At 41.5% G+C, this 18,816-nt stretch overlaps 1 protein-coding gene across 1 annotated transcript; it reads left to right on the top strand.

The window, feature by feature from the left end:
* Positions 1-4,295: 4,295 nt before the first annotated feature.
* On the top strand, positions 4,296-7,034 carry LOC119733869. Its single transcript, XM_038207234.1, has one exon. It carries the CDS (start codon positions 4,296-4,298, stop codon positions 7,032-7,034), a length of 2,739 nt encoding a protein of 912 aa, XP_038063162.1.
* Positions 7,035-18,816: the final 11,782 nt, after the last annotated feature.

Here is an 18,816-nt window from a genome sequence, read left to right as displayed (position 1 = left end):
ATATCTGACGGGGAAGGCACAGAAAGCTTTCCACTCACTCAACGAGACTGAAAAGGGCGACTACGACAAGATCGTCCAAGCAATCCATCGCCGATATTCCCTCACCCCTGAGGCATATCGTCAGAAATTTCGCAGTGACTCAAAAAAGCTAGGTGAAACCTTTGAGGAGTATGCCCACCGTCTCGAATTCAACTTCACTAAGTGGCTACAAATCTCCAAAACAAACGCGGATCAGCCAGAGGTTAAGCGTATCATGAACCTTGTGATGCTGGACCAGTTCCTTTCACCGACCTCAATGCTCGATGAAACATTGCGTCTCAAGATGAGGGAAAAATCACAAACATCCCTCATTGAGATTTCCAAGGCAGCCGATGACTACGTCCTTCGCCGTCGTGGGTCAACAGTGGCTGGGGCCCATAGCCGAATGGACAATAAACAGACTCATGCGGATTCCTCCAAAGCGGATGGGTCAACCCGTGATACACGTCCACTGAGCGGTATGGGTCAAACCAATACACCCAGACCCGCTACATCGCAGGGCCAACCCGACACGCCGAGACGCAAGCCATTCAATCTGGTATGCTATCGGTGCCATCAAATCGGACATCATGAGGCGGATTGTCCGCTTCCACCCAATCGCCCTCCAAGGCCAAAGCCTCCACATTCCTCCGGAGAGAACACTCGACCGGCTCCCAAACAACCCCCTCCGGACAAAACATCGCGCACGCCACCAGAGGTCTGTGTTCTCCAACCATCCGCCAGTGAAACCAACACTTCTCTGGACACTGTAGGCACATGTAGTGGCCCATATGTCGAGTTGACCACCGGTGACAAGCAGTTTTTGGCACTGGTGGACACCAGGTCAAATGTGTCACTGATTTCGCGAACTATGTGCACCAATCTTGAACTGGACCCGTCGACATCGCAATCTCTCGTCACCGTGAATGCCATTCAGATCGACACACTTGGGACTGTTGCGGTAGACGTCAGTGTCGGGGGTGTTGACCTTACCAGCCCGTACGAGTTTAACTTATAAGATCTTATAAGATTCTTATAAGAATCTTATAAGATTCTTGTAAATGAGTAAGAATCTTATAAGATTCTTACAAGTGAGTGAGAATATGGTAAGATTCTTATAACATAATTTCAAGTCAGAATTTCTTCTGATAACTTCTTATTGTTCCTGAGGAATTCTTATAAGAGACCAAAGTTTGAGTCAGAATGTTAAAGAATTTTTATAAGAAACCCTTTGAGTAAGAACTTGGTAGGGGGTCTTTATAAGAAACTTTGGCAGGAAGTATTATGTTACATAAGCTGGCTGCTCATGGGCCACAAGTAGGTCACATGACACAGTGACCTTGCATTCCAGAGTTAAACAGTCAGTGTGGGAAATTTGAAATTTGCAGTCGGTATTAAGTGCAGCAGTGTTGAGTGCACATATACTGGCTTGCAACTGAGGACAAAAACTGTATAAAACTGGGTCAAAATTGTGGATATATTCCCTAACATGGCCTTTGGACATAATGTTTTGTTCATGTTCACACTTAACCTGTACATGACATCCAAAATACATGTTTGCTGGACCGATGTCTGCATGGAAGTCTCTGGAAAGATTGCTATCAAGAATTGTCAAGAGTCAACGCTATCAAGCCGTTTGCAATAACATGATGTGCACTGCAACTGGTAAGTTTTCATGTGTATGTACATGTACATGTACATGTATAATACATTGTGTACAATTAGGACATTATTTAATTCTTTATGTGTTAATATAAATGTTCTGCTTTGACTGCATTACATGAATCAGGTGTCTTTCAAATGACAAATTTAAACTTATAAAGCATGGAAAAGGAATTGAAAAAAAATTAATTCAACTTAATGACGCTTAACGCTCAGTTTATTAAGCAACTTCTAGTCATAAGCTTATACTCTATAAAAAAAAACGAAACCTTGTTTTTACATTATATTTGTATATATTAATTAATTCCAAGTATTCTGTTTTTCATTTCAGATACAGCAAAATTGCAATTACATGATTGTGGTGGACGACATCCTTAGGCAAATGGCAAAGTCTGGATTGCATCCACAACAAAGTTCTAACCATAAAGCAGAAGAAATCAAGACATCATCAAAGCCTGCATCTCACTGATCTTGACTACCGTACGTGGACGATCTGGCCCTCACGGCTGATCATCTGTGTGATGCTCAAGACCTGTTAACATCTCTCGAGAATGCTGCAGCCAAGGTCGGCCTGTTTCTTAATGCAAAGAGGACCGAGTACATGTACATGACCATCAATGAGGAGAACCACTACCCAATATACACCAGTGACGGCACCCAACTTAGAGAGGTCAGTGATTTCAGGTACCTTGGGTCCTATGTTGCCGACAGTAAGAACTAAAGAAGGACTTCTTCACTCGCAAAGGAATAGGTTGGAGTGCCTGTAACAAGCTTCATAACGTCCGGCAAGTGCCTGTAACAAGCTTCATAACATCCGGCAATCAAGTATAGCACAATCAACAAAGCTGGCCTTCTTCAGAGCCTGTGTGGAGAGCATTCTTCTCTATGGAGCTGAAACCTGGACCATGAAGAAGCCTGGAAGATCACCTTGATGGCACATACACCATGCTTCTAAGAGGGTGAAGAACATCTCATGGTGTGAGCACAGGACTTAAGAACAGATTTACGGAGACATTCCACCTACATACATCTCTGCTATTGTTGCTCAACGACGAGTTCGCTTTGCTGGCCACTGCTACCGTGCTGTAAACCAGGACATATGATCTGATGTATTATGTTGGAGACGTCCATGCCGCAGAGAACAAAGACCCTTCACTACATTGAAAGTTTTAAATCTCCTGCAATGCAGGACGCCTATTGTCTCTTTTTTGTTTGTACTCTGACTTTTCAGGGAGACCTATCTCCCACATGTTTTGTACACGATTGTAAATATGGGACCTCTCGGGAATTGGGGACCCTATTGTCCTCTATTGTTCAATATCCCATAATGAATGCAGAAACGAACTCATATGTACATGTATGTATTTTGGAAGATGTTAAGTACCTTTTTTGGAATACATTGTATTTTATAAATCAGATGACTGGTTCTGATCACTTTATTTAACGTGTGGTAAAACCAAACTAAAAGAATTATTGTATTTCAACTTTTCCTCTGAAAGCTGTTAATTATATGATCAGTTTCATGTGTTGATTTGTCCTGAAACAAACTGTAAGTATTAAATTAACTCTTTTAGCCTACTTTTACTGTCCTGGCATCCATTAATTCTTGCGGTGTCATTTTTTTAAATATTTATTTCATCAGCAAACACAAGATTTTTTTGTTAGTCAAGGGTTTTCATAGACGTTTAGTAACGAGCATGTCTATTTATGATGTAGGTTTATAAGAAAAGTATTACAATATTTTTAAAATTTTATAAGATGTTTAACATCATCTTGTAAGATTTTAAATTTTTTTATAAGATTTTATAAGATTCTGTGACTGTTCGTATAAGATTTTTATAAGATTCTGACAAGATTCTTATAAGATTCTTATAAGAGTATTTTGTAGGCCACGCTAGGATTCTTATAAGAATCTTATAAGAATCTTATAAGAATCTTATAAAAATCTTATAAGATCTTACTAATTTGCATATAAAATACTTATAAGATTCTTATAAGATTCTTATAAGATTCTTATAAGAAGGTTCTCAGATTCTTATAAGATTCTTACAAAATTCTTATAAGATTCTTATAAGATTCTTATAAGAGTATTTCGTAGGGGCTATGATCCACCCCCACTGTGTCAGCTGCCTCCCCTGCCCCATCCTTCTCGGTATGGACTTCGTACGCGACGCTCAACTGACTTTGGACTTCAGTGGTGGGTCGTATTGGTGCACTGATGGAATCGGACGTTGCATCAAATCCCACTCCATGGCTTTTCACCCAAGTCACTGGGTAAAGCCGCCCCTGCCGACGTCCAGACCCCCCCCCCCCCCACCGACCATTGACGACATGGAAAAACCATCAACAGCTAAGCTGAACATGTGTATCCTGTCAACCACTGATCAACAGAAACTGGATGATCTCATTGCTGCATTCCCCGGTGTTATGTGCAATGATATCGGTTGCACCAACCTGTCCTACCACCAATTGATGTGGGTGACGCACAGCCAGTGCGTACCCCAGTGTATCGCCTGTCAGCAGAACGGGAACAAGCACTGAACGAACAACTTTCCGAGTTACTAACGCTGGGAAAGGTCGAGCCATCAACGTCCCCCTGGGCTTCGCCAGTGATTATGACACCGAAAAAGACTGGAGGGTACCGTATGTGCGTTGACTACAGAAAACTGAACTCTGTTACAACGGTCGATGCATACCCAATGCCCACCATCGACGCCATCTTGAGTTCACTAAGGGGTGCCCAGGTGTTCAGTTCCCTCGACTTACGCAGTGGGTACTGGCAATTGATGGTTCACCCAGATGACGTCGAGAAGACGGCCTTCGCTTGTACAGACGGACTTTTCCAGTTCCGTGTCCTCCCATTCGGAGTCATTAACGGGCCATCGAGCTTTCAGCGGCTCATGTCGACTGTTCTTGGCGACCTGATTGGCAGGAAGTGCTATGTCTACCTGGACGACATTGTCTGCTTTTCCACATCCATTGATCAGCACCTGCAGGACCTAGAGGAAATCTTCACTAAGCTTCAGCGTGCCGGACTCACTGCCAATGTCGCCAAGTGCCGATTTGGGTGTAGTGAAATGGTCTACCTTGGCCATGTCATAACCCCGGGCGGCATCAAGCCAGACCCAGACAAGGTGGACGCCGTCAATTCCTATCCAGTGCCTGTGAACGTGAAGCAGCTCGAGCGGTTCTTGGGAATGAATGCGTGGTTTCATAAATTCATTCCCAACTTCTCCACAGTCGCCGAACCCTTACACAATCTCCGCCGTAAACACACCACCTGGGATTGGTCAGAGGACTGCCAAGTGGCCTTCAGCACCCTGAAACAACTTCTCACATCTGATCCAGTGCTGGGTTACCCGGATGGGGACCTGCCTTTCTCCGTCCATACCGACGCCAGTGACGTTGGGCTGGGCGCCGTCCTCCAGCAGGGCCAGGGGTCAGAGGTCCGCACAATTGCCTACGCAAGTCGTGCCCTCAACAGCGCAGAGAGACGTTACAGTACCACTGAGCGTGAATGTCTTGCCATGGTCTGGGCGATGGAGAAGTGGCGACCGTACCTAGAGGGTAGAAAGTGTCGGGTGTTTACAGATCACCAGGCACTCTGCTGGCTCTTTCGCAAATCGAAGCAGACACCTCGACTGGCTAGATGGGTCCTCCGCCTTCAGGACTTTAAGTTCAATGTCGTCTACCGCCCAGGCACTCTCAACAATGTGCCTGATGCTCTATCACGCATTCCAGAGTCTACATCCGTCGTGGGGGTCATACAGACACCACAGGAGCCGAACAAGGGTACAACAAACCCCACCCTGCCAGTCGCTGACTTACCATCAGAACCACAGCCTGACCATGCCGAGCCACAGGTGAACCACAATCATGATCGATGTGCTACCTCAAACTGCCGAGAACCGCAGGACGACGTTGTAGACTTGATTTATTGCGATGACTGTAAGCATTGGTTCCACCAACCCTGTGTGAACATCCAGCCTCAACGCGCTGCACAGATCAACCGGTATTCCTGTCCAGCATGCCGCAGACGCCACTGGGCAAACCGGAAAGAGACTGAATGGACAAACCAGACCGCTACTCCCCAAGCAGACCAGGGTTTCTTGAGCCACCAGCAGTTGGTACAGGGGCAGACACAGGACCCAAGTTTGATGCCCATCATTCGCTTTCTGCAGCATGGTGATTTGCCGGGTGATCCAGCCGAGGCCAGCCGATTGGAAAAGAGCGTAGACGCATACCGCTTGCATGGTGATGTCTTGTTGCACTATGCCTCTTCTTCATGGCCGGTGGTTGTGCCGTCAGCCCTCAAACACGCTGTGCTGTTCAAATGCCACTCCGCCCCGTCTGCAGGTCACTTGGGCCGCTCTAAAACCATCGCACGTATCAGACGACACAACCTATGGTGGGATGGACTGACTAAGGATGTCCGTGGCTTCGTCCGGGCATGTGATGTCTGCAAAAAGACGAAACCACACTTCCAGAAACCTGCTGGACTGATGCTATCAACAACCTCGACAAGACCGTGGGAAATCGTTGCAGTGGATATCATGGGGCCCCTACCTAGGAGCTACGCTGGCCATGAGTTTCTCCTTGTAGCTGTGGACCACTACACCAAGTGGACTGAGGTTTTCCCACTGAAAGCAGCTACAGGCAAAGTCATTGCCTGTACCATTGCCCGCCAACTGTTCAGCCGATTCGGAGCCCCGAAGACCCTCCTGTCAGACAACGGTTCCCAGTTTACCAGTCGTGCTCTCGAGTCTATCTGTTCGCGGTGGGGGGGGGGGGTCCAACAAGTCTTCATCACTCCCTTCCACCCACAGAGTAACTGGGTCGAGAGGGTGAATCGCAACCTAAAAGCCATGATGCGCGCCTTTGTTGGCGACGACCACCGCTCGTGGGATATTCACACAGCTGAATTTGCCTTCGAGCTAAACACCGCCAAACATGAGACCACAGGGGTAGAGCCGTCTGTACTGATGTTGGGTCAAAAAATCTGCACACCCATGACAAATAGTCTACCTTCCCCAGCTCATCACGTCAACCACACCCCTGCAGAGACAACTGCCGAGTTCGCCTCATACTGCCAGGAGGCCAGACAGAAGCGGAAAAAATACTATGACCGACACTGGCGTCCCGCGAACATCGTTGTTGGCGAACACGTGATGCTGAGAACACATCCTCAGTCAAACGCGCAGAAGCATTTCTGTGCCAAGCTAGCCCCCCTATGGAAAGGCCCCTACATCTTGAAAGAGCGTCTCACGCCGGTGAACCTCAAGATCGCGGATGTCCTCTTGCCAGACAAGAACATTGTGGTCCACGTGGACCAGGTCAAACCCTGCTGCCCATAGACCCCGTGGACTGTCGTTCTTGGCTACCATTTCCATGTTGAACTGTAGATATGTTTATATTCAGCTGTGCTGAATCTTTGTATTTATCATGTTTAACCACGGTTTTGTTTTTTTCGCAAAAGTTGTTGAAAAGATCCACCTTTTTCTTCCGCATGTTTAAAACGATCACCATGGTACATGTATTTGACTGATTTTTCTAAATTGTGTACTTATGCGGCTTTCAAGACACAAAAACAAAAGTAGATGGACAGTACATGTGCATGTGTATATTAGAAAATATGACAATATGGCAAAAGCATGTTGTTTTATTTTTTCCATTTATTGCAAACTCCAAGGCAGTATACTTGTCACAGTCTCACTTTTATAGGACACATGAGGGAAAGGAATCATATTTTGTCATTGCTTTTGACATTTGTTTTGATTTAGCTGCCATCCTTGTAATACATGTATTTTGGGTATTACTATTTCCTCAGGATATTACAGGCAAAGGAAAAAATAAGTTTCATTGGTAGAAAAGTTGAAAAAGGGAAAATGGTTTGATCACAATTAGACTTTTCTCTGTGTAAACAAACCCTTTTTTTGTTGGGGATTTGTTTAGGAGGGGGGGATGTAACGGGACTAGTTGCCAGTCTAATCCGAAGTGCATGATGGGATAGGCTCATTAGCATATCCAAGATGGAGTTTATTCTTGAGAACGATATGGGAATAAAGTAGTGGATCTGAAAGTACGTTTTGTGTCCCACAAGCCCCCCTTGACTTGTCATCTTAACCTGATAATTGGTAAGAACCCTTCCAAGATTCTTACAACTCATCTAATACAAATTTTCTTTTTTATTTACAGGAAAACACCGAAGAAAAACTGCCTTGCCCTCATCGGGGAAAGCAATGCCGGGAAGACATGGATCGTGAACTCCCTCGCCGATCTAGCCGTGCACGTAGGAGAGATAAGCCAAGGAAGCGGCGGGTATGCCTTTATGTGGCAGGAGTGCGTAGATAAGCGTCTCATCATCTTGAACGAGCCCTACTTGGATGCGTGCGTCATTGGTAAGTGTCACGGGACGAACATGGGCAACTGGATGGCACCCCAATTTGGTTTCAAGCGGACCGCGGATCCGACCAATCGAAACGCACCAAGGCCGATGACGGGTACGGTTCCGACGGCGGTGGAACAACTCGCCGGGCAGAACGTCTACAGGACCGGAGAGCTGGGCGCCTTCCCTATGGGAGAAGCATCGTTCCCCCCGGATGTCACACCGAACTTCATGTGGTAGAGGACGACGTCGTGCCTGACGGCGGAGCCGGAGAATTTGATTATCTGTCTAGAATGCTGGACTCTCTTATGCTCGATCTCTCGCGTTGCCAAGGTGACGCCGCTGGTTTAAAGTCTAAAGTGTTGCGCTTGCTAGAGAAACATGACGGGCAGGAGGAGGTGTAATTAACAGTACTCATTCAATTTCGTGGTCTTTTTTCAGTAACACTTTTCTCAGTCTAATTCTTGTTCATGAGCTCGAGATGCATTTTGAGTATCACTGTGTTGATGTTTGATTGGAATATTTAAGGAACAACCAAATACAAACCACTGGATGTCTTGACAACAGTGTTCCTTAAAATATGTAAAGTAATCCCTTAAGAATTTGCAGGTGCAGTTTTAGACGAAGCCATTGCATTTAAGAAGAAGTATTCAGTTGTCAAATGTAAGTGACTGTTTAGTCAAGGTCTTTCGTTTTTAGTTTATTGTCAGGATTGGTTGAAAAAAAGGGAGAAATTTCATTCAGACACTTGAGAGAATTTTTAAAAACTTCTTAAAATCAAAAGTAAGGTGACTTTTTAGTCAAAGTCTTTCAGGAATGGTTGAAAACAAGGGAGAAATTTTATTCAGAAACTTGAGAGAAAATTACTTCTTAAAATCACTGGGTTTGTCAAAAGTATACCCCCAAATCCTTAAGGGCTTAGTTTAAGTTTTTCAGGAACACTGGTGTTAAGACATCCAGTGGTTTTGAAGAAGAACCTGGGCGGAGGTTGACCAAACTTGAAGCCTGTGTGACTCTGCTCCTACCAGGTTAAAAGACAGTGAGGTGATATGGAATGTTTAAAAAATTTCGCCTTGAACTGCCTCAATTAACAGTGTAATTTACTCGTTCAAAGTCATTGTCTTTTATTCAGTGACACTTTTCTCAGTCTAATGCTTGTTCATGAGCTCAAGATGCTTGAGTATCACTGTGTTGATGTGTAATTGGAATATTTAAGGAACAACCAAATACAAAACCACTGGATGTCTTGTTTTAGTTTGTTGACAGGAAAGGTTGAAAAAAGGGAGAAATTTCATTCAGAAACCTGAGATAAAATTACATCTTAAAATCAAAAGTAAGATAACTGTTTAGTCAAGGTCTTTCTTCTTTAGTTTGTTGTCAGATTGGTTAAAAAAAGGGAGAAATTTCATTCCGACACTTAAGAGAAAAGAACTTCTTAAAATCAAAAGTAAGGTGACTTTTTAGTGACAAGGTCTTTCAGGAATGGTTGAAAACAAGTGAGAAATTTCATTCAGAAACTTGAGAGAAAATTACTTCTTAAAATCACTGGGTTTGCCAAAAGTATACCCCAAAATCCTTTAGGGCTTAGTTTAAGTTTTTCAGGAACACTGCTGTTAAGACATCCAGTGGTTTTGAAGAAGAACCTAGGCGGAGGTTGACCAAACTTGAAGCCTGTGTGTCTCTGCTCCTACCAGGTTAAAAGACAGTGAGGCGATATGGAATGTGTAAAAAATTTCGCCTTGAACTGCCTCAATTAACAGTGTAATTTACTCGTTCAAATTCATGGTCTTTTTTCAGTGACACTTTTCTCAGTCTAATGCTTGTTCATGAGCTCAAGATGCATTTCAGTATCACTGTGTTGATGTGTAATTGGAATATTTAAGGAACAACCAAATACAAAACCACTGGATGTCTTGTTTTAGCTTGTTGACAGGAAAGGTTGAAAAAAAAGGAAAAATTTCATTCAGAAACCTGAGAGAAAATTACATCTTAAAATCAAACGTAAGATAACTGTTTAGTCAAGGTCTTTCTTCTTTAGTTTGTTGTCAGGATTGGTTGAAAAAAGGGAGAAATTTCATTCAGAAACTTGAGATAAAATTACGTCTTAAAATCACTGGGTTTGACAAAAGTATACCCACAAATCCTTAAGGGCTTCGTTTAAGTTTTTCAGGAACACTGCTGTTAAGACATCCAGTGGTTTTGAAGAAGAACCTGGGACGGAGGTTGACCAAACTTGAAGCCTGTGTGTCTCTGCTCCTACCAGGTTAAAAGACTGTGAGGCGATATGGAATGTGTAAAAAAATGTCACCTTGAACTGCCCTTATTAAAGGGAATAAACAACATTTGCCAACATCAAAATATAAAACTACCAAGTTTTTACGAAATACCTTACTAGGATGTTGGTAAATGATAGTCTCAAGCATTTTGTAAAATTATGGCACCTGGTGTGAAGTCATTTTCAAGAAAATGGTATTTGTGTATACATTTCCAACGGTGGTCGGCCGACCAGCGTTGGAAAAACTTAACTATTTTTCAACTACTGCTCGAAATTAACCATTTTTTCAGTCCAAATTTTGTTTGCTGTTGGTTACATGGTTTCATGAACGGGTGCAGGCCAGCTAGACTGGTTCCGGTGCCTTATAATTTTCCATCATCTATAAATTGATCCATTTTATCTTTTGTGGAGTCAGGGAACCAGACTACTTAAACATTTTTGTTTTTCTTGGTTTTTCCAACCTTTTCGAGCACAAAACTTCAAAAATGTCAGTGTAACAATATTTGATCTATATATACTAACCCCTCAAATAGTTCATTTCTGAAAATTACATCAAAAACCAATGATGTACATTCCCTTTAACAGTGAACTCGTTCGAATTCATGGTCTTTTTTTTCAGTCACATTTTATTCAGTCTAATGCTTGTTCATGAGCTCAAGATGCATTTTTGTGATTACTTTTGACAACTGCATAATAATTTGTTTGAAAAAAATACTGGGTTTACCTAAAACTGTAAAATTGCATAGAATTTGGAGATGCAGGTTTTTTTTATTTATATGTGTAGACCTACTAAATAAAACACGAAAAGGGCTGTGTTCTTTAAAAATACACTCGAGAAAATGAATTGAATTTCAAAATAAGCGGGCCTTTCGATTCTAATCGACATTATTTATTTTATAATTGCTATGAATCATTTTAATATTGTAAAAATTATTAGCATGACCGTGTGTGCTTATCGAGTACATCTCTAAAGTAATACATTGATTTAAGCGATTATTATGACCTATCAACTTGAACTTGCTAATTTAAGACTATGTTAGACCCCACTGCAGGCTGCATTTTAAAACATTTTTAACTATTCATTGTAACTTAAATTCCAGTTCCCAAATTTAATATTTTACCTTGTGTGATTAATGAAGAGTTGAGAATAAATTTCAAATGTTTGCTGTTGAAAAAAATTACTTGTGTCGCATACTAAAAGGGGGTAGGTGGGGGTGAGGGTGGGGGTCGCGAACGGTCGGTTGGAACCCTGAAGGAAGTGTTGTTAATCTACACTTGCATGTCCACAAACAAATAACCACTGTTACCAAACAGAAATATTGTTTCGTTCGGCTACAGAGAGCTGTACTTCAACAGAGGAGTTGTTATGGGAAAAAACTGTAACAGAAAACTTGCTGTTATGTTACAAAACCATAACGCTTAATAATTGTGGCAAAACAGTGGAATCCCTGTAGGTGTACAGAACCAAATACAGTAGAATCTGCTGTTAATATACAGAGGAAAAATCAACAGTAGAATGCACTGTGCAAAAACAGTAACTCCTGTAATGCCAATTGACAATAGAAACTACTGTGATTTAACAGGTTTTTTTTTAACAGTGTACTTACTCCGTGTGTACAGAGATATTCATTTTTTAAAATTTTTTTTTTACAAATTACAGGTCCAAATGAAATACAAAATCTGAATACATATTGTGACATTTTTATCAGTAGGACTTGAAACTTAGCATGGTGGAATACAATCTAGTTGCGATAGAACTGTGTAAACAATGTCATGATTACTTTAAAAAAAAAAAAGGGGGGGGGCATTGACATTGTGATTTATCTAGTATTTTGCTCAATGTTATTTTTGTGTTTTTATTTTTGTGACATTTCAATTTTCATTGCATTTTTTTAAATTGAAATAAAGAAATTTTGGAAAATTGAACACTCTTTTGGTTGTATTTTATTATGGTGGTGTTGTTTATTGTTAACATTATTTTCATTTATGTTTATTGTTTGCGTTATTTTTCATCGTTAAACCTTGTAATGTTCCAGAGTTTATTTACCCTCTGCAGTTTTTATGGTGAGTTCCTTTACTGTTTTGATTTTTGTAGTTTTGAAGTTAAATTTGTTACATTTTTGTTACCCTTAAAGTTAACTTAAGCTCTTTATCTGAAAACCCTTTAAGTGAAATAAAAAAAATATTTAGCGTCCCTGCCTGCCTCCTTTTTGGAGGCTTGCCTCCTGCTTCCTTTTTATAAAACAAGGCAGGACGCTTAATATTTTTTTGGTTTTTATTTCGCCTTAAATGTATGGCATTTATTACAAATAAAAAAAGCTTTGTATTTTTGCCGGAAAATTAAATTAAGATCTGGATTGAATTTGGAATCAAAATGTAAGTTAGGACAGTTGATATTAAGTTGAGATTATTTGTATAAATTGCAATATACTCCTTCTGTTTCAGAACACTGGAAGAAAAATTTCTTCATCTGCTTGAGAGCATCCGCCGACTTTGTGAGAAGCAGTCAGGTTTGAGCTTTAAAGATGTCTTCACAAAAGTATTTGACTGTCTTTGGGTTACATGCCCTACCAACATCAATCAATGGACTGATTGCCAAGATTCACCGACATGTCAGGCGTTCAGTAAAAGAAAAAAACCTGAATGTCCTGCTTGAAGAACTTCCGAAACCGAATGCTTATGAAATTGGAGAAGCATGCAACACTGCAGGGGTGAACCTAGAGTGGCTTTGTAACCAGTCACATGAAGCTCATCAACCGGTTAACATTACCAATGAAATGATAGTGGAACTGGCACAGTTCAGGTCGCGCCATCAAATATCATGGTATAATGTGTGTCTCTGGTGGCCCAAACTTGTTCTCAACACAACAGTTCCTCCAAAAGGTACTGTCTGTAGCAGCTGGTTGGATGTCGGGGCCAAGAAAAAGAAACAGCGCAGAAGTAAAGACACAAAAGAATTTCTTCAATCAACGTATGTCTTGCCAGAACAGAAACCCATATCTAAATGCAATGAAGTAGAGGAAGAGGACGACATACATGAACATGAAGTTAAACAAAATGGTGACAATGACCCAGTTGCCATGTCATATGCACTCAGAAGTCATGGAGATACCATGGACATTCTTCATGCACTAGTGCATGAACAAACGGAGAAGACAAAAAAGAACAGAAGACCTCCTACTTCACGAGTCCGACATTGGAAAGAGAAGTGAGGAACAGTGTCAACAAGAAAGTCAGAAGCGTGAGGAATTGGAGAAGAATTTAAGAAAACTCCAAGAAGAAGAAAAGGAAACTAATGCAAGGCACAAAAAAGAATGTACAAAGTACACAAAAGAGCTGCAAAGAGCTCATGAGCTAAGTGAGGCCACGAAACGAGACTAGTCGAACACCGCATTTTTTTTTACCTAGGCATGCTGGGTAAATACAAGGTCAAAGGTTGTTGGGTGGTAACATTAAAGAGTGTGAAATGTTAACACGTCGTCTGCTTATCGGGAAAACGGAGAGGCATCGATCGAAATTATTTAGCTGCATCATTGCAATGCAATCAATTGACGAGAGAGTAAACGAAGTTGCTCAAAATTATCGACAAGTATGTCAAAACGACCAGGTAGCTGTAAATTTAATGACAAATTGTAGGGACTGCCCCAAAAGTTGAAGAGTACCTAAAGTACACCGTCCCGCAGTACAAACCAATGGACTTCAACACTCACTTTCGGCTTTAAAAACTACATTTGAGCTTCTCATTCACCCAAGGCCGTAGGAAGCGGTACGGCAGGTACGGCTATGGCCGTACCAATAATAACAGGCATATCTTTGTTTTGAATGTACACAAGGCCTTGCATGGCCCCAAGTTTGGATTTTTTTTGGGGGGGGGGGGTTCTAGATGCTCTGTGGTGCGATCTGAGGCAATTTCTGACCACTTTAGCCATTTTTTTTAAAGGAAACGATGGTGGTGTATGCAGTACCTGCCTCGATTGCGACGACATTGAAAAAAAAATGGGTTCCAATTTTTTTTTTGGGGGGGGGGGCATGGCCCCCGTTGCCCTCCCCCAAATTTTTCTTGTGTTGTTTTTGTGTTTTGTTTTGTTTTTGTGTTTGTGTTTAAAGGGAAAGGGCGTAATCATACATGTCGCCACTAGGCCTACATGTTAAGTTAAACGGAATGGCGATTGGCCGCCACCATGAATTTTAGTTGTCCTCAGACTAGTACTTGTGTTTTCTTAAAAAGAAGTGGTTTTCTAAATGAGAAAATAGCAAGGAAGAACCGGTTTTGTGCAAGCAAAATTCAGGGAATAATCCGTTGAAGTTAATATCTTGTTGGAAAATTCCAAAATCATTCAAAGAAAGTAATTACCGCTGTGAGTCAGAGTTATGAAGGGACGGAAAGTGGGATTTGCTATCAACAAGACCGTTCGTCATTCTTTACCTGATGGGATGTGAATCAATTGGAGGATGAGAGACTGCGAGCTGATGTATTTTTTTTAGAAAAAAAAATACTTGACAAATATGCTCGGCAGTTCAATCATGTACGTACACTGGTATCCATACCTGTGAATTAAATTTCTAAAAAATACATCAGCCCGCAGAGCCTCTCGTCCTCCAATTTGATTCACATCCCATAAAAGGTAAATAATGAGGAACGGCCCTGTTGATGCTGATAGCAAATCCCACTTTCCGTCCCTTCATAAAATCTGATTCACGGCGGCAATTTTCTTGAAATGATTTTGAAATTTTCCAACAAGATATTAGTATCAACGGATTATTCCCTGAATTTTGCTTGCACAATACCGGTTCTTCCTTGCTATTTAAAACCACTTCTTTTAAAGAAAACACAAGTACAAGTCTGAGGATATAAATTCCATTTAACTTAACGTGTAGTGCATGGTGACATGTATGATTACGCCCTTTCCCTGTAAACACAATCATGGATCAAGCTAAAGAGCACAAATCTAGAAAGAGAGTAAAGCTACAGTTTTGATGTGATGCTTGTGATGTAATTTATCATCTTTGATGACCCACCCACTAAAACACGAATACATTTCATTCAAAAAGTCAGGGGAAAGTGGCCAGGAAATGCCTCAGATTGCACTACAGAGCATCTAGATCCAAAAAAAGTTTTGCGATAGGCTAAATTGTGACGAATTAATTTTGACGATTTATGTAAAGTTCATCAAGTGATATATACTGGTTAAACTTGCAGATGTGCAGTGCTCCAAAATGTGTCTTGTACAAATTACGAAGAATAAAATTCCCTGTATACATGCATAGTGTTGGGGGAGGGGCTTTTGGTTACATTTGAGAGGGATTGGGTCAAATCCTGGATCTGCCTCTGCAGGCCTGTCAACTCTAACACATTGCGCGTAAGACTCACACATTTCAGGTTATTCTCATGCTTTAACGCCGACATAAGATTTCTCACGCAAAAATATATATATATATAAAAAGATGATTGACTCCAAACTTGAAAATGATGGTTAAATGATGATAGCTCAAAAAAAGGTTAAAGTGGTCAGAAATTGCCTCAGATTGCACCACAGAGCGTCTGAAATCCAAAAAAATTCGGGTCCCCACGCCGTTAAGGCTTCGCGCTACCCGCTCGCATCAACCGAACTCCCTGCCCTGAGATGAGCCTGACCAATAAATTTTAGCTTCCTACGGGCCTGCTGTATTCACCAACTTGGACCTTGTCCAGAGTTGAGGCCAAGATAAATCCCCTGAAATCCACATACATATATTGCAAAGTCGGTATTGGTTTTCATGCTGTATGTCGGTAAGTAATTTAAAAAATCAAACTGAAATTTAACACTGGGCCTAGGTCATTTTATTAGCTGATTAGGCCTGACTGTTCTAAGTGCAGATTATCTGTGGTGGCAGTAGGCCTGCCCACCCATCCCGAGAGTGAGACACCCACAAAAAAATGACATTGAATGAACTCACTTAGGCAGTGGCGTAGCCAGGAATTAAGTAGGGAAGGGGGGGGGGGGGGGCAGGAACATTTCATGGGGGCGTCATGTAGATCAATGATAATGTTTTTTGAAACTCCAAATCTCAGGGGGGGGGGGTCCCACTGGGGGCGACAAGGTTTCATGGGGGCTGTCGCCACCCCCCCCCCCTCCCCGTGGCTACGCCACTGCACTTAGGTTTTTTTTTCCAAACTGTGTAAGTCCTATTGTAGTATCCTATTGTAGTACAAACATTTCCAATGTGACTAGGCCCCCCCCCCCCAAAAAAAGATAGTTAAACCCAAACAGTCATTGTAGTCGTAAGGTCAAGCAGTGGGATTTTTTTTTGTATGCCTAACACAGAACAAAAGAGATTGTGCATTTAATATAAGGAACCTGATTTCAATTACCGAGGAGTTCCCAATTTGGATTCGTGTACAAAACAGCTAAAATACAAAAAGTTAGAATACAAACAAAATGGGGAAAATAGGGGTCCACGATTGCAGGCAAATACAGGGATGTGGGTGCGTGTGTGTTGGTTTCGAGTCAATAGCAAAACTGAGGGGGCAAAACGCTCTAGCCAGTCGCTGAGGGACATGACAGGCCATCAACATTTATATAGAAGAGATCTTAAAATTATCCAGCCTTTGTTTTTTTTAAACAAAATACTTCTACAGGGGCCAAGTTCCTTGGGACCGGGGAATATATTTGATCTAGCACTGATTGCTGATCTGCATACATGGGACCGAGTTGGTTTGGGAGCCAGTTGACCTGCATGTTGGGGAGGGGGTACATGAAGATGGCCAACAAAACGCAGATATACGATATATGTCTTTTTTTGGTGTATTGACAGTGACACATCTTCAACAAAAAATACATGTATTAATGATTTGTTATGCATTTACTTCTCAAAGTAAACAATTAAGCCTATTGTTTCAGTGAACCAACCATCCATCTATTTCATTTTTTTCCATGTATAATCTTTTACATATCAACAGTTGACAAATAAATGCTTTGATAATACATATTATTTACAACGTGTCTGAAGAAAGTTAAACCAAAAAATCCACGGTATTCGGTGTTGTCTAAGGGCTTTGGAGATATACGAGATAAGACTCAAAACTACGACCTGCTTCTTATGGTGCAGATATTTATTATACCCAACCACCGAAGTGAGTCTTGCAAGCCCTGAAACAACACTCATACAGTAAACGATTTTGGGCAAAACCCATTCCCAAACACAGTATTGTTAAAAACATTAATTTGATTTAAATTAAACAATAACATGTATCCAAGGCATGCTTTATATTTAAATAATCCTTCAAGATATTTAGTGAAGAAAACGTATGAATTCAGTTAAACTTCAATGGGTCTTGAAAATTAGCTGCATCTAATGAGTAACAGTAGTTTTGCCCATCTTCGTCCTGAATAATGACAGTCTGTTTGCCAATACTTGAGTTTAACATAAAATAGTGGAAATGAGTACGCCTACATTGCATTATGTACACAAATGATTGATTTAAGAGAAGTGTCACATTGTCAGTTAAATCCAGACAATATATCCAGTCCCTTTTCATTAGACCCACCCAGATGTAGCTAGTGCCTAGATATGTTGAAAACAAGACAAATATTGTGATAAAAAGGAACATGTTTATTGAAAAGATATCTTAAATGTTTGTGAAATGGCGTGCCAGGAACCAGGCCCATAGATACACGATCACCCTACATACACACTGCTACATGTGAAGTGGGACGGCATGTTGTAAATGCGGGGCCGTATCATAAGTCCGACGCCTCATAGGTCCGACGCCTCATAAGTCCGACATTTCGGACTTACGAGGCGTCGGACATGTGAGGCATAACATTTATTTATTCCGCCTCATAGGTCCGACGCCTCATAAGTCCGACGTCTCAAAAGTCCGACAACGGAAAAACGAGGCATTTAATTTGTCGGACTTACGAGGCGTCGGAGCTATGAAGCGTCGGACCATTGAGGCGTCGGATTTATGAGGCGTCGGACCTATGAGGCGTCGGACTTATGGGCCTTTATTTGGTTAGGGGATGCAATTTTGTCGGACTTATGAGGCGTCGGACCTATGAGGCGTCGGACTTATGAGCGGACCCCGTAAATGCGATGTCGATTCGTCGCTGTCTTTCCTATGCCAGAATGCAGTAACAATACTCAATAGCTAAAAATAGTAACACCACTAAGTCAAAATTATGATGTATGTAGCTGACTAGAAATTAGTTCCTTAATTGTTCCAATAAAAATTGAAAAGAGTGTCACTGTTATTTGGAAAACAGAAACCACTTCTTATGGAACGGTATATGAACAAAACTACTGGTAAAGAATGTTGCAACCTGATGCTATTTCATCAGTTGTGTACGACTGGACTACAAAGTACAAAGTAGGCTATATGGAGGAATTTTTTTTAAGCATTTCTCAACAAAATTGGACATGTTTTTCAGTCCTAGATTCATGTCTTATCATCATTTGGCGATGATCAACCCTCATTTTTTCGTAGAGATGATGA

This window comes from Patiria miniata, unplaced genomic scaffold (assembly GCF_015706575.1).
Source record: "Patiria miniata isolate m_02_andy unplaced genomic scaffold, ASM1570657v1 HiC_scaffold_26, whole genome shotgun sequence".
NCBI classification, from domain to species: domain Eukaryota; kingdom Metazoa; phylum Echinodermata; class Asteroidea; order Valvatida; family Asterinidae; genus Patiria; species Patiria miniata.
This window is presented reverse-complemented; position numbering and strand designations above follow the sequence as displayed.